We start from the raw sequence: 21,047 nt of genomic DNA on the forward strand, positions 1-21,047 counted from the left end.
AAAACTGAGCTTCAAGAACAAGTTTATCAATTAAAAAGGTGACTGGAAAAAAAAAGAGAAAAAGAAATTAAAAAAAAGAATTTGCTAAATAGGGATTTAAGGAAAGAAATTCTATCGTGATGTCTCTAACGGTCTTCTGGACTCCATAATTCAGGAGATATCCTACAGGTTTCAACTCCTGTTGAAATCTGGAAATCAATCTGTCTACATGAATTTTTAGATAAATTGCAGAATCTGTACTGGCCATGCAGACAATTTGCATATTGTGTATGAATCATTAGAGTGCAGGAAATCTGCAATTGATATTACAGGCCTCCTGCTGTTCAGGAGGCAGAAGAATATCTTGGCTTGTAATTATTACTAATCAACTTACACTGAGTCATATTTCATTTCACATAGGAAAGTGGGACTGTAAGTCTGTTACACCGCTGGGCAAAAATAAGTAATCAGCTCAGCTCTAAATATTTCATTATGTTAAAGCTTGATTTATTCTAATATTTTTGTGAAGTTCATGCTGCTAAGTATGTTTATAGCTAATACAATTTGAGGTCAAAACAAAGTTATTTTTCTCTTTTAGGAACTGGTTTTGCATCAGTAGAGTCCTGTATTTAGGTGACTCATTATATTGCTGTAGAGACACACTCTGTAAATACCTGCTTTACCTGCAAGGCATCCCTAGCACAAGCTGATGTGTATGGCCTGCATGCTGGCTCGCTGTGACTGACTGTGTAGTCACTGAAGTAATGTAATTATTGGGTCCTGTGAAGGACAAATGAAATAAGGGAGGATTAAAGAAATACAGGGGGACTTGCATTCGCTGGCATTTATTCCTTTCCACTCTGTTGAATATGTGATAATTGAGCTAGCTAGAATAGATTTTTTAAAAACTTTAATAAGTTTTTGATCTGCGTAATGGATTCGTGAGTAAAACATATCTTTTTTATTTTAGCGAGGGCTTTTGTGGACTTCATGTACAGCAAAAGAAATTAATAGCAAGGTGAAAAAATAAAGGTGTCTTTAAAGGTGAAAATGTCCTGATATTCAAGCCACATACTCGTCACAGTTTAATAAACATACATGAGATGAACAGATTTATTATGTATACAAAGGCATGAACTGCACAGGGGTTTGATGTCATTGCTACTGCCATCTAATTAGTAACTTCCCTGGTGGTTTATTTACACAGTTTAAAAACAAAAAAAAAAAAACACTATAATGTTTGGATTTGAAAATATTATTAGTCTGAGTTTTTTGAAATGGTTTTAATGAACGATTTTAACTGTGAGTATTCAAAATAGGAAAAATATTGAATGAAAACTAAAACCTGTTATTGGATGAAAACTAAAACCTGTTATCTGGAAATCCTGCTGTACTATCACACAAAGCTATGATGTTAGTGGTGTATGATAGCTATTCTCTCTGCAGCTGACATTCAGACTAGATTGTATTTTATATGTTACCAGTCATCTCTTCTGCTGAGCTGCTTAGAAACTGGGATTTCAACTTCCTTGATCAAGAGTTTTTTGTGGAAATTTTAAAAAAAAGTTATTTTAAAAAAAAGTTATCAACGTGACTATCTCAAATACATATAAATATTTATACATAAATAAACAGCATTTGAACAATGACTAAGGGTAAGAATTTTTATTCTGAACAAGACAGATATTACAGGCTGCTTTGTGTTTCAAAGTGTCTTATACAAAGTAATCCTGGATGCTTGCTACTAGAGGGCTGTGTATTGATTTTTCGAAACCTGGCTTAGAGGCCCTGCTACTTTTAGGCGTTCTCTTAACCTTTGAATACTTCCTGTCTCCTGACAGTGCAATAAAGTTGCCTGTCACCATGTCCATCTCATCTAGCTTTGTTTACAAACTGAAAAGCTGCAGCATTCATGGTAAATAGAGCCATCAAGTGCTTTAAGTAATAGTTTATAGAAAAGTGGTTTCAATATGGAACCAATAGTTATTAAAAGCAGGATTTAAAGCAGCCTTTGTAGTATGGAGCTGGCTGTGCTGGGTATAGCAGGTGGAACACAGAGGCAGTTTTCAGGATTTATTTTGATTATTAGCGTGGAAATAATGAACCTCTTCAATCAGGGGAGACAATTGCTTGTGTGAGACAAAGTATAAATGAATAAGCATACTGGAATAATCATCTCCCTTTCGAAGTTAAAGAGGATATTTGCTGCCCTACATTGTTGCTGTAGAGATCAATGAGATTTCTCAAACCTAGGAGATGTACTTCTGTGCATTTAAAATAGATGTCAGGCGTCATGGTAAAAATATAGACCAGTTTCCCTATTCAAATAAGAGATAATTCCTGTATGCCAATTCCATCTTGCTAGCTGTAAGTAGAAAACACTGCCTGGTGTGCAGGCTTTAATTTCTCGCAAAAGACAAAATGAAAGACTTGTTGAAGTCCAGAGGGGTTCCCACAAAACAAATAAAGTTGCACATGTCTAAGTCAGTGCATTCATGCATGCATCAGTCAGGTTGAAGCCTGGCTCCCAGTAGGTTCCCTTGTATTAAATATACTTCAAAGTTTGTGACAAGTTAGACATGATGTTTGCAGAATAAATACATTAAAAATGTAGTCAGTATTAAAGTTAGGATAAAGTATTGCTTCTGTAGTCAACGCCAACATTCAATCAACAAGAAATGCCAAGGAAGCCACAGTCAAATAAACAGATAAAATGCTTGTTTCAAGCAGAATAGGTAACTGTAGTAAGCAAAATTATATTTTGCTATGTGATATGATAAATTAATATCTCTATAAAGGCTGAATGCTTAGTTGTTGGTATATCAACATTTAGTAAAATGACATAATAAGTCACTAATCAATTACAAGTAATGAAAATGAACACTCTGCATGTGCCCAAAACATTGTTTAAGAAGCCAGTCACCCCATTTATCTATTGCAACAACAATAGATAAAAGGAAGGTTTCCTTATTTTAGTTATTTTCAATCATAATTGAAATCAGGATAACAATAATGAAAGTCACAAATCAGGGATCAGACCCCACCATTTGAGGTGCAACACTGATGGGTAACATGGATGCCTTCAGCCTCTTCTAGGCTCTGAGAGGGTGAAGGACTGGGGACCCGAGAGGTGAGGGTCTGCCAGCTCCCTCCCACTGCCTGATCGTGGTGTTCTGGAAACCCCACAAGAAAGGCAAGTCAGAGAGGGGGCTGGAGAGGGGGGCAGCAGCAGTGCTGTTTCACATTGTGGTGGACAGATTTTTCCAAGCCTAAGAGGGGAATAACAAGGGAAAAAGAAAAAGCCAAGATGCCACAGAAGGGATACTGCAATAAAATAATATGTGAGAACACTACAAAAACATTTTTCTCTAAATTGTTGTGGAGTTGTAGAAGGTATTCAGGAAAATTTAAGTAAGCCAAGTAAATTTGGTTTCGCCTGAACTTAAATGTCTTTTAAAAAGGTGTGTGTGCATATTCCAGGCCTTCAGCCACTTAAGATTTCAAATTCTTTCTTACGTGATTAAAGAGATTTTAAAACATCATACACACTGGCACATAACCTGTCCCTCCTAGCTTTCTGTGTTTAACGCTGTGAGGGAAAAGGCTCAATCTATTTGAAATACCTTTTTTTAGGTCCTTCCAGTATGAACGCCCTTTGGCTGTCTGAACTAAACATGCAGTTATGTATCAGAATTTTTTGAAGCGTGAGAGGAAAACTAGAAGTATTGTACTGAAAAATAAGTGGCTTGAGTAAACAACGGACTCTGCGCAGGCAGAGCTCAGTGCTCACACAGAGAACTGTCAGCAGCCAAACACCATCCTGCACAGGACAAGGGTACTTTCATCCCTTAGATTCTAGTTTTCCTCCCCCAATACACAACTAACTGTGACCATGACCAGCTAATAGAATTTATCTCTACTTCAATTTTCCCTCTGGCTATTTACTACTTTAAGTAGCTTGAATGTTTTCTGTTGTGTTGTATGTGTGTAGTGCTTTGCACAAAGGGCCTGGAACATTGGCTGGGTCCTGGGGTCTACCCTAATCCACCCAGCAATATAAATAAATATTCTTCTGGGCTTTCTACAGTGTGTGTTACTGTAACACCAAATCAGCATGTGCATGAATGGACGTATGTTTGCAATACCCTTGCTGAAGCAAACAGCATTAAAAAAAAAAAATCCCCACCAAAACAACAAAAAACCTGCAGCCAAAGCCAGATCAAAGCCAGATTTCTAAGCCCCTGCTGATCTGGAATACCTCATGGATTGTATATAGCTGGAGAATTCTCAAAGGTCTGCTACTTGAAAGCACCCAGTGTGCTTAATATTTCTGTAGATGTTCTAAAAACCACAAAACATTTTTCCACACCCCAATTTTACAGATGGTGCAAAAGAAACAGAAAGACAGAGCTAGGTCAGTGTGAGATGAATACTAAAACAGACTGTACTCTTTAATGTAACCAGCAGCACAAAACAAGCAAATTAAAAAAGGATTTTCTTTCAGTTAGTTATTATAAGAACTACTTGTTTTCAGAAAGCTCTTCCCCTTCATTTATCAGTCCAGTTTTTAATCTCTTCAATTAAATCTATAATTACTATGGATTCACAATCTATATAAGAATGATATGGATATTCACATTTTTTGTCTTGTCATTATCTTATTGTAAAAGATTAAACTGATCAAAACAAATATTCAGTACAAAAGTAGTAGATACACAGCACAGGTATTTTCAATGTAATGAGCAAATAAAATAAACATGAACTGAAAAAAAGTGTTAAGGAAGAAAAATGCCTCACTTTTTTGATTTATTTTTGTTAATCACAATTTTATGACAGAAATTTTCTTGTGGCGCAGTTTTGCCCAGTCTGGTTTGTTACTACTTACTGGTTTCAAATATTAATTTAATAATACTTTGCTGTTACATCAGGCCTGCAATTTATAATGTGCTTTACAGAATCTGATCTGATGCATTCCCTGAAGCATGTAACCAAGTCCATCCAAATTAATTCTCCCATTGATTTCTGAGCCTGTAAATTTGTGTGGATTGCAGCGCTTTATTTACTCCTTTGCACCTGTCTCTATTATAGTGACTCTTCCTTTCTTCTTTATATTTTTAATTCCTCCTCTGTTCTCCTTTACAGATGCACTGTCTCCCTTTATCCTGTTCTCGTTTTCCTTTGCTCTTTTCTTTTTTTTTTTCTTCCTTCCACTGCCTTCTGTCAGTCCAGGAATGTTTTCATCTCACACTCCTTTCTAATTTCTGCTTGATTTCCCCTGCTGCTCTTCTCTGTTTGTATTTCGTACAAAAGCTGCAGGAGGGCATAAAACACTCACACACAGAATTAAAGTGCTAGGACGATTTTGTTAGCACCTAGAAACTTACCTTCAGCCGTATTTATCACAGAAGAAATTATAAATGGGATAAGTAGTTAAAGCTGGAGGCAGAAACACACGTTTTGGAAACACTGGCTGTTATGACTGTTCTTTTTACTAGGTAGCTACAGAGTGCCACCTATTGCCTCCAGACGAAGCAGTGAGCTCTTAATAGAAGTTACCCTGAAATTACCTTTGCCTCAGTTACTGTTTTCTATAGACAACTCCACATTTTAACGGAGTGCATGTACTGCAAGAAAATATCCTTCACATTTGAGTTACTTTTCTTTCACTTCTTAGTTCCCATCACCACCATCTCACTTCTTAGTCTCCCATCACCATCATCTCCAAGTATTTAATTCCATTTCCTCCTTTCTAGCATTTATGTGCATTCAGTCTAAATTCCCTTCGTGTGTCTGACAATTACATTCATAAAGAATTTTAACAGAGGCAAAGGAGTTTTTCCTAATGTTGCTTCCCAGACACTCAAGAAAAATTAGAGCACCTGTTCTTAGATCACCTAAACCATCATATTAAAAGAGATTACTATAAATTTTTATACCAAGTGAATAAATATGTAACATCCTCATCTTTAGCTTTATCAAAACCAGCCTTTTCTTGGAGTGTGACTAAAGCATTGACAGATAACTTATTTCTGCATTACTCTTCAGAGAGGACCTCATCTGTGGCTGATATTGTAGTCTGTTTTCTTGAGAAACTTGTTTTCTACTTTAACTTCATAACATGCTACAGAGGTTTATGATCATCATTTCATTTTCATGCTAAGTACACTATACAGGTGTGAATCATGATATATTTAAAAAAATCTTAGTCATTTATTATACTATGGTGAATTGGCATATACCTTCTCCTTCCTGTGGTTTTTGCCGTACAGTCGTGGTTAACGGTTATTTCTGTGATGATGACAACACCTGAGTGTTCTTGAATCCACCTTTCAGATGCTGCAGAGTACTGAGATATGAAAGAAATATGAAGACATATTATAGTTGGTCCGTCTCTATACAGCCAAATTTTAATTACGACCACAATGACCCAATTACGCCAAAGAGCAGCACCCGAACCCCACTGTGTTCTAATCACAGCTTCTGACATTCCCTCGTTATTGTTTGAGCTTCCTCTGAACATAATCATCCAAGAGCAGAATGTGAATTTTGCTGTCAAAAGGCCAAAATTACAAAACAGCACTGACAGCATTTTAGGCATAAATCTGCTGACCTGATCTGAGACAGGGATTAATAACTGGGCCAACTTTTTGTTGAGCTGCACAGCTTACTGTTCAATGGATACCCAGTTGTACTGACCTAGTTTTGCCCATAGCACCAGCTTTCAACTTTATGATCCAAGCTGCCTGTCACATGGGGAAATACTCAGCTTCGTTTTGAACCAGAGTTCTGATTTCTCACCAGCAGAGCATGCAAATGTATTTGTTTGACTTTACTGCCTCATTTACCTCAATACCCAGGTAAATAACAATGGCAGTAGCCCAACTCTTGCAAAGTGCTTTTGGTGTGTAGGCCTCAAAGACGGCAAGTGTCACTGTATCAGTTTGTGGATGAGGAAGCTGAAGCTGGAAGAACAAATTACTTGCCAAGATCACTCAGCGGTGCGTGCGCTAAGCAGGGGAAGGAATCCACCCTTCCAACTCACTGTCCTAGTTTTGCCTCAACCCCTAGGCCACCCTTCCTAATTAGAAACCTGTTTAGACTTCTTAGATCTGGATTACATTATGCATAATCTGCACATATTTAAGAAGGTGCTAAAAGTGTTGCTATGAGGCAAATCAACAGTAATTATCCAAAAGAAAAGAAAACCCCCTTTTTATCTCATTGGATAAAAATACTTCATGAATATGCAAACTGAAGAGAGTACACTTTTTTCTCACAGCTGTATTATTAAAAGCTTGTTTTCTGACTACAGAATGTTAAGAAAAAGTTACAAGATGAAAGACCATATGGTCCATATGAAGGACCATATGTATGCACTAATACTTTCATTAACGGTTACAATCGCATCTAATAATATTATTAATAATATTATTAAAAAGTTGCTTTAGTTTTTTATTTCAAAAATATTAAGCTTCGGTTTCAGAAAGTTGGGATGTTATTTAAAGATCATGATCAAGCTGGGGGCATTCTTTGAACATTAGCTCTGGGCAAAGATGAGCAAACGCCTACTGATTTTGGAACTGTCATGTAAAGGTTAAGTCCCCATGTATACAGCCATAAGACTTAACTGGCATCAAGTAAACCACCCCCTCTATGGATCACTTCTCTCTCTCCTTTATTTTTCCTTCTTTAAAAACAAAATGGAAATGAAAAAAACATTCGTATGATGTAGAACTGTTATACAATACATAGAAAATCTTGGATCTGTTTTACAGGAAGCATTCTGGAGCATGTTTCTGTAGATGGGGGGGTGTGGATGCGTATGTGGGTGTGTGTTTACAATTGTCACTTTGCTGGTAACTTTTATTTGTAAAAACTGAGAATTAGAAGAACCTGCTGTTTCTTGTGAGGAGTCACTGACATGTAAATGTGCGTGTTTGTGAGTTTTTGCAGGGCTGGGCTTAAGATTTACACATACGAATATAACAGCATTTACACTTTTTCTGTAAATTGTTAGAGGGATTTGAAATGGGGTAAGTACCAATAAGTACGGGGGGGTGTATGTGTATACCATTGTGTGCGCTTCTGTATGCAAGGGAGAGACAGATCGGAGGCCTTGTATGTCGAGTAGAGATTGGGAACTGGAATACCTGGGACACTTTCTCAAGGATGCTACCTTGATTGCCTAGGAAAGTCATCTCTTTCTGGACATAAGTTTTCCCATCAATAAATGCATGTTATTATGTTTACATCCTTTGGGGCGTATTTTCAATTTACAGAAGAAAAGTGCTGTCTGAGATGTAGCTGTTACTATTTATTGATTTCCGTTGCAATGAACACCTTTTTAAACCAGGAAGACAAAAGCAGGTATCCCTCAGTCTGGTTCAGTGGCAAAGCTGCCATGTGACTTTACAATTGCAAGCTCCTAATGATATCAAACTGGAGTTTTTCATGAGCTTCTGCTCTATTAGCTTGATCATACTAATGTTTTTTGCTCCGAATCTGTCAGGAGTGCCATTGCTTTGCCTAGAGTTCTAAATTTCTTCTTTGTTCATATTGTTTAAAGCGCAAGACTAGAACTTAAAATAAAAAAGGTACCATGCAAAGATTGATTCTACTTGTATATAAAGTACTGCTGTAAATTAGATTATAAAATATCTTCACTGCTTTGTTTTTTCTTTTAATAAATCCGCCACTTAGTGAAGAGGACTCCAGTGGGCTGAAATTAATAGAGGTGTTTGGATTCAACCAGGAGGAAAAAAAAACATAGTAATGTTGGTTAATTCCTACCTTATCTGTCAACTATTAAGAAATTTATCTCATTTGTTAAATGGTTTCTTTAGGCAATAATAGGCCATTGTGTCCTAAATAAAATATAGTATGCTTAAGATGCCTTGAAAAATGCATACACAGTAACAGTTTTGAATGGATAAACATTATCATTTTGTTTCCCTGCAGAGAGCCTCGAAAAATCATCCTGCACAAGGGCTCCACAGGACTTGGTTTTAACATTGTGGGAGGAGAAGATGGGGAAGGCATTTTCGTGTCTTTCATCCTAGCAGGCGGGCCTGCCGATCTCAGCGGAGAGCTGCAGAGAGGAGATCAAATTTTGTCGGTAAGTATTTGTGTTGGGCGTTGATAGCCAACTACTTAATCTTATTCTCTTTATACACTGCAAGGGAGACGCAAAGACATCTCTTTTGTTTCCATGTTGTGAAATCCAAGCTGCAAACAATTTATCACAGACTGTTTGGGGGTTTTGCTCTGGGTTTTTATTGCATTTGTTAATGGTGTTACCCTCAGAATGAGATTTTTCTCTGCTTAATGCTATCTGCAATATGGCAACACCGCAGAGAGGACCTAAACAAAGCGCGGACCTCAGCATCTCCCAGTTTAGCCCATCGTCCAATTCCAGTTTGCCCGAAATATACTGCAGAGTCTAAAGATATTTCCCAGTCTTAGCTTTTCTTTCAGAAGAAAAAGAAGTAGATGAAATCCTCTAGGCTGGGGGTGCCATCTAGTGTGCACTAAACGGCTTCGCAAGCAGCCAAATACGAGAAGGAGATTAATTAGGTTATGTTAATTATCTCTGTGCCTCTAATGAATTTGATGATCACTCTGAAATTCGCTTTCAAATTTTAGAGGATAAAAGGCTTTTTATCCTCAGGTTATATTTTGCATACTTAGTCTCAAAACCATCTTTTTAATTTTTCTTTCATGTGTGTATTGATTGCACATGTTGAAAAAACAGCATTTGTGTTTTAGGCTCTGCCAAGTAATTGAACAACCAACTGAAACAATCTGAATGTAAAGGATTTTGAATGACAATGAAAGTCTTGAAAATGTTGTTAATTATCCATTCACATTATGCCACCGTACAGAAAGAAGAAACTATCCCAAATTGATACAGTTGTGGCTGTTTCATGCAAAGTACGTAAACAGCCTTAAGGCAAAGAGCTGAAAAACAGGAATTATTCATCCTGGATGAGTGAGGGCCCCACGAGGCTGCAGCGTCACTCTCCGTCCCGCTGTCGTGCTTTCTGTCCCTGTGAATCTTGCATCCTCAGCTGCACTTTGGTTAGCGCTGGGTGGAAGACGGCTGTAGCCTGGGCAGTTTGTGGCGTGGTTAAATGGTCAATGTTTACATCTCTCAGTGAGGGAGCTGGGACTGGTTTTCCTACATTGCTAAGGAGTTTCTTGGCCATGGGCCTATTCTATGAAAAATAAAATTGCTTCAACCTATCAAAGTTTTGATATGAAAAGGTGGTTGGGGCAGCTTTGTGATACATAGAAAATCTAGCTAGTTGACACCAAAGGGATGCAGTAACCTCAGGCTGTGAGGACCATAGTAGTATATTTTATCTAGACCTGTTCCTTGAAAATGCTTTAAGAAAAACTGAGAAAGGGCAAGTAAAAGACATTTAGGTACCTTAAAGAGGTCCCCGAGTAGAAAGTTTGTAGGAAACTGTAAGAAAACCAAATTAGGCTCTTATAATGTTATCAACGTGAAGAGATAAGGAAGGCAAAGGTGTGTGCCAAGAGCACAGGCAAGAAACTTGAAAAATAGAAATGGAAATTTCTTCAGGACAATTATGCAATTTATTTTTCTTTGGCTAGATGCAGCAAAAGAAGGCTGACTGAAAGAGCACTGTAAGATCAAAGCCTTTCACAGTACGCAGTATTCAGAAATCCAGCAGCTCAGATACAAATTCAAAAGTCCATTTTAATTTATTTTTAAGCTGGGGTATATTTACCACTGTAGGATACTGCCACAGATGAATTTTTACTCTGATGTTCTTCTGTTTCCTAGCAATGTTTTCCATAAATTCTAATTAAAGTTACCAGTGTTGCTGCAGCATTTAGTTTTCATGCAAGAGTAGTTTATTTCTTCATTGAGCAGAGAGGGATGGAAATTATTACTAAATTAGACTGCACACCTATCCCCAGGCAATCACCAAGTCAGGCACTGCTGAGTGACTTAGTCACAAATAACTATTATGAATCCATTTTTCCATATCTGAATGAAAAAATTTTCGTGTGCAGGCTACTTTTAGACCTGATTAATCTTAGACTATTGTCTGGTGAAGGGTCCCAGACACCTTAATTTCATAAGGGCTGCAGCAAGTAGGTCTGTTCTTTCTTGTCTCATCCCTCAGAAACACTTATTTCCCTACAGAAACAGTTTTTCCATTTATTTCTCAAAACAAGACAAATCTGATTTACCAAGAACAAACAGTACCCTCAAAGCTAGTATTTCAAATTAATTCAAGTTTGGTTAAATTTCTTTCAAACAGGAAACACAGTAAGTGATTTAAACTTTGGAGATTTGGATTTGATTTTGCTGTCATGCTTCTCTGTGACCTTAGGCAAGATGCTTATTTTTTTTTTTTTAAGCTTTAGTTTCCCATGAGGAAGAGGAGGATCACAGCACTTTCCTAATTCATTCCTGTGCTGTGAGTATGGAAAAGTGATGACTGGTTGAGAGATGTATGCAACCTTTGGGAAGGTACCTAGAAAAATACCTTACACAGACTGCAAATCCATGACTGAGACCCACCAAAGCTAGAAATCCTCTTTGGGTAATGCACTGGATGTACACATAGTCCCAGAGTCAGCCCATAAGGCTTGGACAAATCCCAGAACCTCTCTGCCTCGCTCTCTGCCTGCTCGCTGCTGTGGGATATAGAGGGGTCCAAGCCTCCAGACCCCGAGAGTCTGTATGGAAGCTTATGCCGCAGCCTTGGCCCCGTGGAGGAGTGAAATTAGAGTTTATTTTTCCCAAACGCCAGCAGATGGCACCACAGGACCAGTAATGATAGAGATCAGTCTTTGGCTAAACCCTTAGGAAAAGCAATGTTTTCAGTTAATTGACTGGAAATGTTTAAAACCCGTCTCAGAAAGCAGGCTGATGTTCCTAGTGTAGGAGACAAAATGAATCATATCTGAACCTTGAAGGCAAATTGGAGAAAAACAGAAAAAGTTCTGTTTAAAATAGAAAAAAAAGTGAATTATAGTGTTACATTCACAAGCTGGTCTTTTTCTCCTAAAAGGCAGGGGTTTTCAGTGGTGGTTTCTTCTTGCTATAATTCATTATGTTCTTGTGAATTACTAGCAAACTAAACATTTTCCTTCTCACTTCTGAATGTCTTTAAAATGTAGTGATGCATATATCACCAATTTATGTTCATCAGTATGACAGAATATATCCCTCCCTGTAGTGTTGTCCTCTTACTAAGTATAACGTAAACATCAAATAGCATTTTGAATACTAATTGACAGGAAGACTTGATTTGCTAGGCACTGTGTACACACAGATTAACTTTTGTCTCAGATGGGTATGACCCAAATGAAACCGCGCAGAATATCAGTGGAAGTATTATTTCCATTTTAAAGCAGTGGAAATGAGGTGCTATTGTGTTAATCGATTTGTTTTAAATCATCTGAGAAGTCTAGGCCAAGTCTAGGCTTAGAAGCTGCTTGAACTCTGGTCTAGCCCCATGTTCTCCATCTGTTAGGAAAATGCAGGCTCTAGTACAAATAAAATGTAATGTTCCTTGTTTCAATTCTTGCAGTTTAAAATTCCATTCCCAATGCTAAGGGATATATTGGGTATTAAAATAGCAATGGGAACCAGTGTTGCTTAGTCAAAATCACCCACGTGAGAACAAACAATTTCCAAGAGCCATGCACACAAAATGTCCACATATTGTGCATACATCCTTGCTGACAGAAAGCAGTATAATATAAATTTAGAAAAGAGGTACGTAGTGAATACATTGTAATTTGGCGGGAAAATACCTGGGGAGATAGTGAGGAGGGATATGGTTCTATCCAAACAAAAATTGCCACATCATTTTTTGCCTTTACAATCTCAGATCAAAATTATGATAAAACATACCTACTTATTTCAAGTGTCTTAACCAGCATGCTTCAAAGCACTGTCAGTGCCAGGTGGGCAACGTTAGGTACAGTACAACTTATAGATACAATACCTAAAGAACTGAGAGATAGTATGCACATGCAAGTTCAGCAGTAAAACTGATACTTATATTTAGACATCTACGTGCTTGCTGGGTGTCTAGTTGCTGTTAAACTCAATAGAGGCTAGAGAATGATTCAGCTGGCCATCTGTGAGTTGTGTAGAGTGAGTTGAACCACTTTGTAGGCTTTATTGCCCATATTGCTTGGGTATCCATTGACTTTCAGGTTAAACAGTTGCCACTTGTGTGCATGCCTATATTTAGGTGTCTTAAAGTAAATCACACCTTTCATGCGTGTTTGTCCTTGTAGTAGATGTTTGGTTTTTCACCTCACATCATGATTACTTCATCACACAGAAAAGCAAAATAAAACTGTGGACCATAAAAGCAGTATCAGTTTTACTTCATTCTCCTGTTGAAATGCTTTAGCACCCTGGGGTTCATGACGGCAGGATGAATTGCCGTTGGTAGCCTGAAAGTAGAATCAAGAGAAAAAGCAGACTGCTTGGTCTGAAGCAAGATTACTGCTCACAAGCAATGCATCCCACAGGTTACTTTAAGGAAATAAAACAAATTTCCTGAAGGGTAATTGCTCAACGGCAACAGGGAGAAGAGTGCAAAAGAACGGGCTGCACTGTGAAGATGCAGGTAGTACTCTTGTAATGTTTCCATTTTCCCTACTGTCTAAGCTGAATCAGATGGATGAAGTTAACCAAATGCTGTGTAATTTTCTTCTTGATCTAGCATAGTACCAGGATGTTTTCGTATACGGGGAAATACAGTATCTTTTTTACCCATCTGCTTTCTGAGAATCAAATATCTATGCATTGGGAAAGGGCTACCAGAGATATTCTGTCACTCGTGCAGGACATTGTATATGCCTAGTTTGCAATGCCAGTATTTGGGCATCTCACTTCAGTACTGTCTCTGGCCTTTTATACAAGCTTCTCCCTTGTAGAGGGAAGGTGATTTTTTACATTGATCATATTCTGCCTTGTGCATCATCCTGCTGTCATTTTTTGTGAGACGTTTGCTTTCCCTTATGAACAGTTTAAACACTTCTTTCTACTTAGTTCCTCCCACACATCTCCTACCCACTTTCTCACTCACATCTATAGCAAAAATGCAATATGCATTTGAAAAAATATAATGTTCTCCAATTTTTACTCCAAAAGGTGTGCGTATAGAGCAGGATAGAGTGTAAGGACTCTGTGCTTATTTCTAGCAAATATCTATGCTTTATGTTTGCTACAGTTAGAATTGACCTTCAGACTGACTTCCCTTACTTTGGTGTGCAGAAGCCTTCACCTTTCTAATTCAAAATATCTTATTTCTCATGGTAAAAGCAGTGAAACTACTTAGGGCAGAGTGCATTTTTTACCTAGTTACAAAACCAAGAAAAATGGCAAATACCATTCAGTCTTCCTTCTCAGTTTTCTTTTTTCAAAATTGCATCTGGCTAGGAAAGTGTTTCAGTAATCTCTGTAGGGCCTGGAGTCTTTTCTCCATGGAGCATCTGTTTGTCAGTCTTGTGTAATAGCATTAGAATTATAACAGATACTCCCTCTGCCTTACAAGACTTATTTGCAGAGGCACTGACCATATCCTTAGGACGTTTGCTTCTCTGTGATGGTGTGGATGATACATGGCTCTGTCCTCTGTCATAGCAGTCTATCAAATTCTGGGGCCTTTAGCTGCACTTGTCCATAAAGACTCCCTTTATGTTTTTAACATTAATCCTACTTAGCCAATAGGAAAAATACAACTACATAAACTTGCTTTGTAGTAATGTATAGAGCATTGTAAGTTGTATATTGGGAATGTTAGTATATAATCAACGCAGTGACTTGAATGGGTAGATCAATTCATATGGCTGGACTGTTTTAAAGCAGTAGAACTTATTTGAAAATCAGGGAAGAATATGTTGCCAAACTTATCCAAAAGATAAATACTGGATAGTATGTGATATTCATGATAGATCATAGAATCATATAATCATGGAATGGTTTGGGTTGGAAAAGACCTTCAAGATCATCTCGTTCCAATCCCCCTGCCATGGGCAGGGACATCTTGCACCAGACCAGGTTGCTCAAAGCCTCATCTAACCTGGACTTGAACACTGCCAGGGAGAGGGCAGCCACAGCTTCTCTGGGCAACATGTGCCAGTGCCTCACCACCCTCAAAGAATTTCCTCCTAGTATCTAATGTAAATCTACCGTCTTTTAATTTGAAATCATTGCCCCTTGTCCTATCACTACATGCCCTTATAATAAGACCCTCTCCAGCTCTCTTGCAGGCCTCTTCAGGTACCAAAAGGCTTCTAGAAGGTCTCCCCGCAGCCTTCTCTTCTCCAGGCTGAACAGCCCCAACTCTCTCAGCCTTGCCTCATAGCAGAGGTCTGGCCCTCTGTTAAAAGAAAATCTCTGGAGAGAAAGGGAGCTGAGAGCACAGGTGCCATCACGTTAATAGGACCACACCAACCAGAAGGGCCCGTAGATTAAGCTCCTTACAAGAAAATAGTGGATAATCTAAATTCAGGCTTTGTTAATATCGGGAAGTGCAGGGCATATAAGCCTTTAGGCTCCCTCTGTAGCTAACAGAAAGATGTAGCCACTTCTGGAGTATAATTTACCTTGCCCTAAAGCAGACAGGTCAGATGACTATTGTGCTGTAAAAGTGCATATTTCTTTGCACTGATTACAGAGAATTTGGGATGACTTTCCTTTATTGAAGTAGAACCCATCCAAACTGACCAAACATTCATGAACCTTTTCGGTGGGGAATACGGAAAAAGCAAGTATATGTTAATAATTCCAGATTTTATTGTGACGAGCTAGGAAGAATGGCCTAAAAATGGGAGAAAGAAACAAAACTTACTCTTCAGTGACCATATAGCGTAGTGACAAAGTTTATGATTTTGTGCTGGAAGGGAATGAGGAAGTTCAGAAGAAGAATAAGTAACATGAACTTCAAAACCAATCATCTGCTCTGCATTCACAGTGGATGTGGAAAATCCGACATGGGGTAAGTTTTAAAGTCACAATTCATTCAGAAGTGGTAGTTCTCGGTACTTGAGAGCCTTTTGATGATATGAAACTCAAGTAATCAGCACTGAAAAAGTGAAAGCTGAGTCAAGTTACTGTGTCTATAACAACCCAGTCCTAAACATCTATAAAAGTTAGGCAAAATTTCGGGACAAAGTCGGAAGGACAAGATGTAAAATGGACTGTCACAAGCAAGGATTAGAAAAGGTAGCAAGAAAATACTTGAAGAGAATAGAAAACCAAGCAATAAATTAGTTTCCTAAATAGTTGGAAGAAAGACTACTTAGAAGTGAGATCAAGAGAGTTCAATTGTTTAACAAACTTTTTGCTTTTGTCTTTTTTAGAAAAGGATCCATGATCATCTAGTTAAGGTAGTTATTAAGAAACAGAGAGATAAGACTTTAAACTGGACTAAGGCAAAACTAAGTTAGAACTTAGACAAATAAGATGCTTAGAAACCAGCTGAAATTCCTTCTCCAGTATTTAAGGAACTATTCAATGCAGACCATTCAAAATTTTGTTCAAGAGCTCAAGAAATATTTAAGAAATAGTGAAGCTTTTCCAATTTTCAGTGAAACCTTCTGGGAGAAACAATAAATCCATTTGCAGATACTTAGAACACAACAGAAGGAGGACTAATAACCCCAATGAATTTTGCAAAAATAAATTGTCAAGTGTAATTTCCTTCCTGAAAGAACAACAACCACAGGGCTGGAGAAGAAGCAATAGATGTTATTTTAGCACAAGCTTGCTGCCCCTGTAAGCTGCTTATGAACTTCTTCATACATTGGCAGAACACAAGCCCCCCTCCAAAAACTAAAGAAAGAGAAAACCAGGATGCTGTCATGGCGGGATCTAATGGGAAGTTCTGGCACAAACAGTGGGTTAATGCAAGCTCAGACATTGCTGACAACATTGGGAAGTTCTGGGATTTGAGGGTGAGTTAGAAATGGCTGTAGCTCTCTAAGAGTCCTCAACCTGTTTACACTTATATGGGATCATGTGGGTGCACAGTGCTCCACCTTTCCAGATAAACTTAGTTTCACCTTTTACGATACATGCAGACGTATGTTCAGTGCTTGCTGCCATCATGGTGAACCAGAAACATTTTACTGACAAAACTGAATCACCTATGCAGCTTCCCTGTACAAGAGGAGGTTTTTAGAGGCAGAAAAGGCAACTGGACTCCCAATGTACAGAAACTGGGTGCAAACACAAATTTATGCTCTCCCTTCTATATTCAAAGAAATGGCTTATTAAAAAAAAATTCTTTTTTCCCCCATGAAGCCTTGGAGTTTAGAACCTATGTCAGGAAAGCCAAGTATCCTCCTTGACCATAAAAATTCACTTTAATGAGGTATGAACTATGTCAACATAAACACCACCATCTGGAAATACCCTTGGAGAAGAGAACTGGTTTCAGCGTTGTCGATAAATATGCATGATCTGATGGCTGGAAGTTGAACATAGACATATTCAGCATCAAAACATGATTCACTTGTGTTGTAGTCAGGTTAACTGGGTTATTTTTCCATAGAAGCACGTAGACCTGTCACTTTGGGACTGCAAAATACAACAGATGACTTTCTGAAATACAGGCTTAATGGAGCTTCTAGGGAAAGATTTGCCATGTGCGTATGCTGGAATACTATGTATTTTTGTAACTACAGAGCTCCTTTTTGTCTTTTCTTTACCTAGCAATGTATCTTCCAGCTGGATGTCTCTCTCTCTCTCTCCCGCAACCCATATTTCTATATCTATAACATATATTGCAATTGCCTTGATGCAGTAACTCTTTCCTAAATTAACTCTGACATTTCCAAGTACATGATCAGAATCTAATAAATTATACTAACAATTCTCATGAATAAGGTATGTCTCTCTTTGTCAAGCAGTGTTAGCTGTCAGATCTGTCAGTTGTATGTCATGTAAAGCTTGTACGTAGGCCTAGACTAGAGGCTGTGTATTTTTGCTGTGATGAAATCATCAGTTACCTCTAAAACATTTATTTTACGGTTGCCTTAATAAGCAGAAATGATCTGATGCCAGATTGCTTGCTCTTCAGCTCCTAAGAGTTTAAGGAGGAGTTCACATTCAGCTCAGATATTCTGATTTAACATAAGTTGTTTTAAGACTGTCAGACAGAATTACGTCACATCTGATGCACTGAAGATTTGGAGTGAGCTTTACACCCCTCACTGTAGCCTTACTGTCAGCCTCACAACGAAGGAAAACTAAAAACACAATTTTGAAAGCCAAACTTCTACCGTGGGACACAATGGCTACCTCCCTGAGCTTTATTCATTCAGGGATATAGAGTTCATGAGTAGCTATTGCTCATTGGTTTCAGCCGGAATTAAGTTCTTACCATCTTTGAATTATAAGACACTTGTTAAAATGAAAACCTTTACTTCATTTCAGAAGCAAGAGAATTGCAATAATGACATCTACTCATATCATCCTTTGAAATTCAAATGTGAAACAAGAACCCTGCATCATTATGAGCAAAACTGATCAATGGTAATTTAGCTATATCCATATACCAGAAGGAAACATACCTTTCAGCACTGTGTGGAAACCAGGCTATATAGAATAACTGCTACTAATTGGGGAATGCCTGAGCGACCCAAGATGAGAGTAGGAGACAGGGAAATCCAAATGCTGAAAACTGAATTAGGGAGAAAGAATTAATTCAGAAAGGCAGGAAAGTGAATGGAAGTGACAGTCATGTGTAAAGTAAAAATTGTGTGTGGGGGGAGAGTTTGATATTTTATCAGTTTGGAGTAGGAAGACAGCAGGAAAGGCAAAGGGGAGTGAATATGTGAAGGCATGCTTGGGTTGTAAAGATGAAAAGATGACACTGCAGTGAGTGAGAGCTGTGCGATTAGGTGGTGGCAGAAATGTAAGGGTGTTTAAGTGACCACACAGGAGGACGGAAGGTAAAAATCAGCAACTAGATTTGAATTTAAAAGTTAATGATGAGCTCTCCATTTTAACATAAAACAATATTCTTACTAATCAATGTGTTTGATGAATGTCACATATATAAAATGAATGAAAAATAATATCTATATTTACTAAAAAATGTATAATAAATATTGGTCTGTGTTATTGTCTAGCATGGTACTTACATATGATATTTTTCATTGGTAATACCAGTTGTCTTAATATGAAAAGGCTACATGTGCGCCTCTGTCTAGACTTCATCATTTAGCAATGAGACAATATGCCATTGACCACTTCACAGTTACTGGACTGCATCCAGTCCAGGCTGGTAATAGAACTAGCTGGTAGCTGTGTAGTGACCTGAATGAAAGAAGTTTCATGCCCATTCAGGCTCCAGTGAGCGTATGTGTCCTTTTCAAAAACTATCATTTCAAACTAAGTTTAGGCAAGTTTTGAGGAATTCTGATGTAACTGAGGGGAAACAGCTCTTCAGCTGTCCCTGCAGTGAACTCCTTAGTGAAATTATTTCAGTGTCAAAGTTTGCCAATCTGACACCACTCACAAAAGGTACAGTCACATGAGAAGGAGGTCTTCTGTCAGAGGAATTTCTGTACAATTTGGATTAAAAAACAAGTCTTTGACTATGGTTATAGGCTTAACAGGTACCATTTGGAATGATTCACATAGTCTGGTGAGTCATAAAGCTGGATGCTTCCTACTGTAAAAAGCAGTGTGTGCAAGACACCTCTAAAATAACATAATATTAATTTTCTTCCTGCTTCAAAAATGTAATGGTTTAATATTTCTTTCAGCTGGTTTAGCTGCCTCCTTAAACTTCCTGGCAGAAAAAGAGTTGCTAAATGTTGTAGCTCGTATCCCCACAGTGGTTCTTGTTTTGCAGAGAGAGAAGAGTTTGCCTCTAGAACGTCCAGCTCGTCAGAGCATAAAGACCAGTTTACCAGAGGCAAAAGTCAAAACCCTAAGGTAGGAAGACAAGGAAAATTGAAAAGGTCACTGAAATTGCTGGCCCATAAAAAGAGAGAAGGAGGATGCTGGGCATGGAGAACAACAGATATGACACAATATTATGTTTTCAGTGGATTTCAGCAGGAGACAATCACTGTGTCTATATGTGCTGAGCTAAGCAGTTTTAACTGATAAGAAGAAAGAGTAGGCACAGAAAAGATTGGGAGAAGTGAGAAAAGTGAGAGAGAAGCAATAAAGTGAGCCTGAAAATTGAACAGAAGGTGAGCTGGAGAGTGAAGATGCTATTTCCCCTGTGTCTTTCTCCTTTCTTTCTACTTCTAAAATTTTCTTCACCAGCAAGGCAAGAACTTTGCTAGATGGGCATTTTTCCTGTGGGTCCCATGTCCCATGGCTGTGCCCTGGCCAGGGTGCCCAGAGCTGGATGTGCAGACTTTACTTTGCAAAAAGGCTGCGTGTCTAAGCTGGAAAAGATTGCGGCTCAAGGGCTGTCCTCTGGCGATGTGCATGAGTTTCTGAGAGTTTTTGTGCTTTGTGCTGGATTCTATCAAGTTGTCAGAATTGTGTGGGCCAATGTATAGAAGGATTATGCCACCTGCTTGTGAGGAAAGCTTTCCCCAGATATGTTGAGGGCAGGTCATCCCTAACGTGTGTTTTTCCGATGTTCCCTGTCTTGCTGGAAGGCTGTACTTCCATCACCTAAGGGTTGATGCTGTACATCATGTTCCTAATGACTAAGCAGGACTGCTGGAGAGCATGGCTCAGCTTTCCTTTCATCGCTTGTTACTGTGCTTGAGAATACTTAACTCGATCTGCAAAGTTAAGGCAGATAAATAGGGTTCTTTTTTACCTGCTCTTAATGCAAACAGTGGCAATTCCGGCTGTAGGAGTTCTCTTTATTGAAACTTCTGTTTGTTTTTTCAGACATCAGAAGCTCTTATTTTAGGAGTTCAACAAATAAAAGAATTCGGCCACAACTTGAAATATCAGCTGTATTGTTTGTTTCATGGAAAAAAGGTGCCATTTCTCTACCATTGAATTTACTGTATAAAAAAACTATACTATATCAGTGATGGTTCAAAGAAAAAATGAAATTAAATCCTTTGTTTACTCC

General features: G+C 38.2%; 1 protein-coding gene across 26 annotated transcripts in view; it reads left to right on the top strand.

The window, feature by feature from the left end:
* Positions 1–21,047, top strand: part of DLG2 (discs large MAGUK scaffold protein 2) — a 1,094,951-nt gene that overhangs the window by 844,385 nt on the left and 229,519 nt on the right. For all 26 annotated transcript variants that reach the window (XM_075416649.1, XM_075416588.1, XM_075416597.1 and 23 more), the window contains one exon: positions 8,938–9,094. In XM_075416649.1, coding sequence (XP_075272764.1) covers positions 8,938–9,094 — 157 coding nt within the window. The remainder of the gene's footprint in view (positions 1–8,937; positions 9,095–21,047) is intronic.

This window comes from Opisthocomus hoazin, chromosome 1, assembly GCF_030867145.1.
Source record: "Opisthocomus hoazin isolate bOpiHoa1 chromosome 1, bOpiHoa1.hap1, whole genome shotgun sequence".
Classification (NCBI taxonomy): Eukaryota; Metazoa; Chordata; class Aves; order Opisthocomiformes; family Opisthocomidae; genus Opisthocomus; species Opisthocomus hoazin.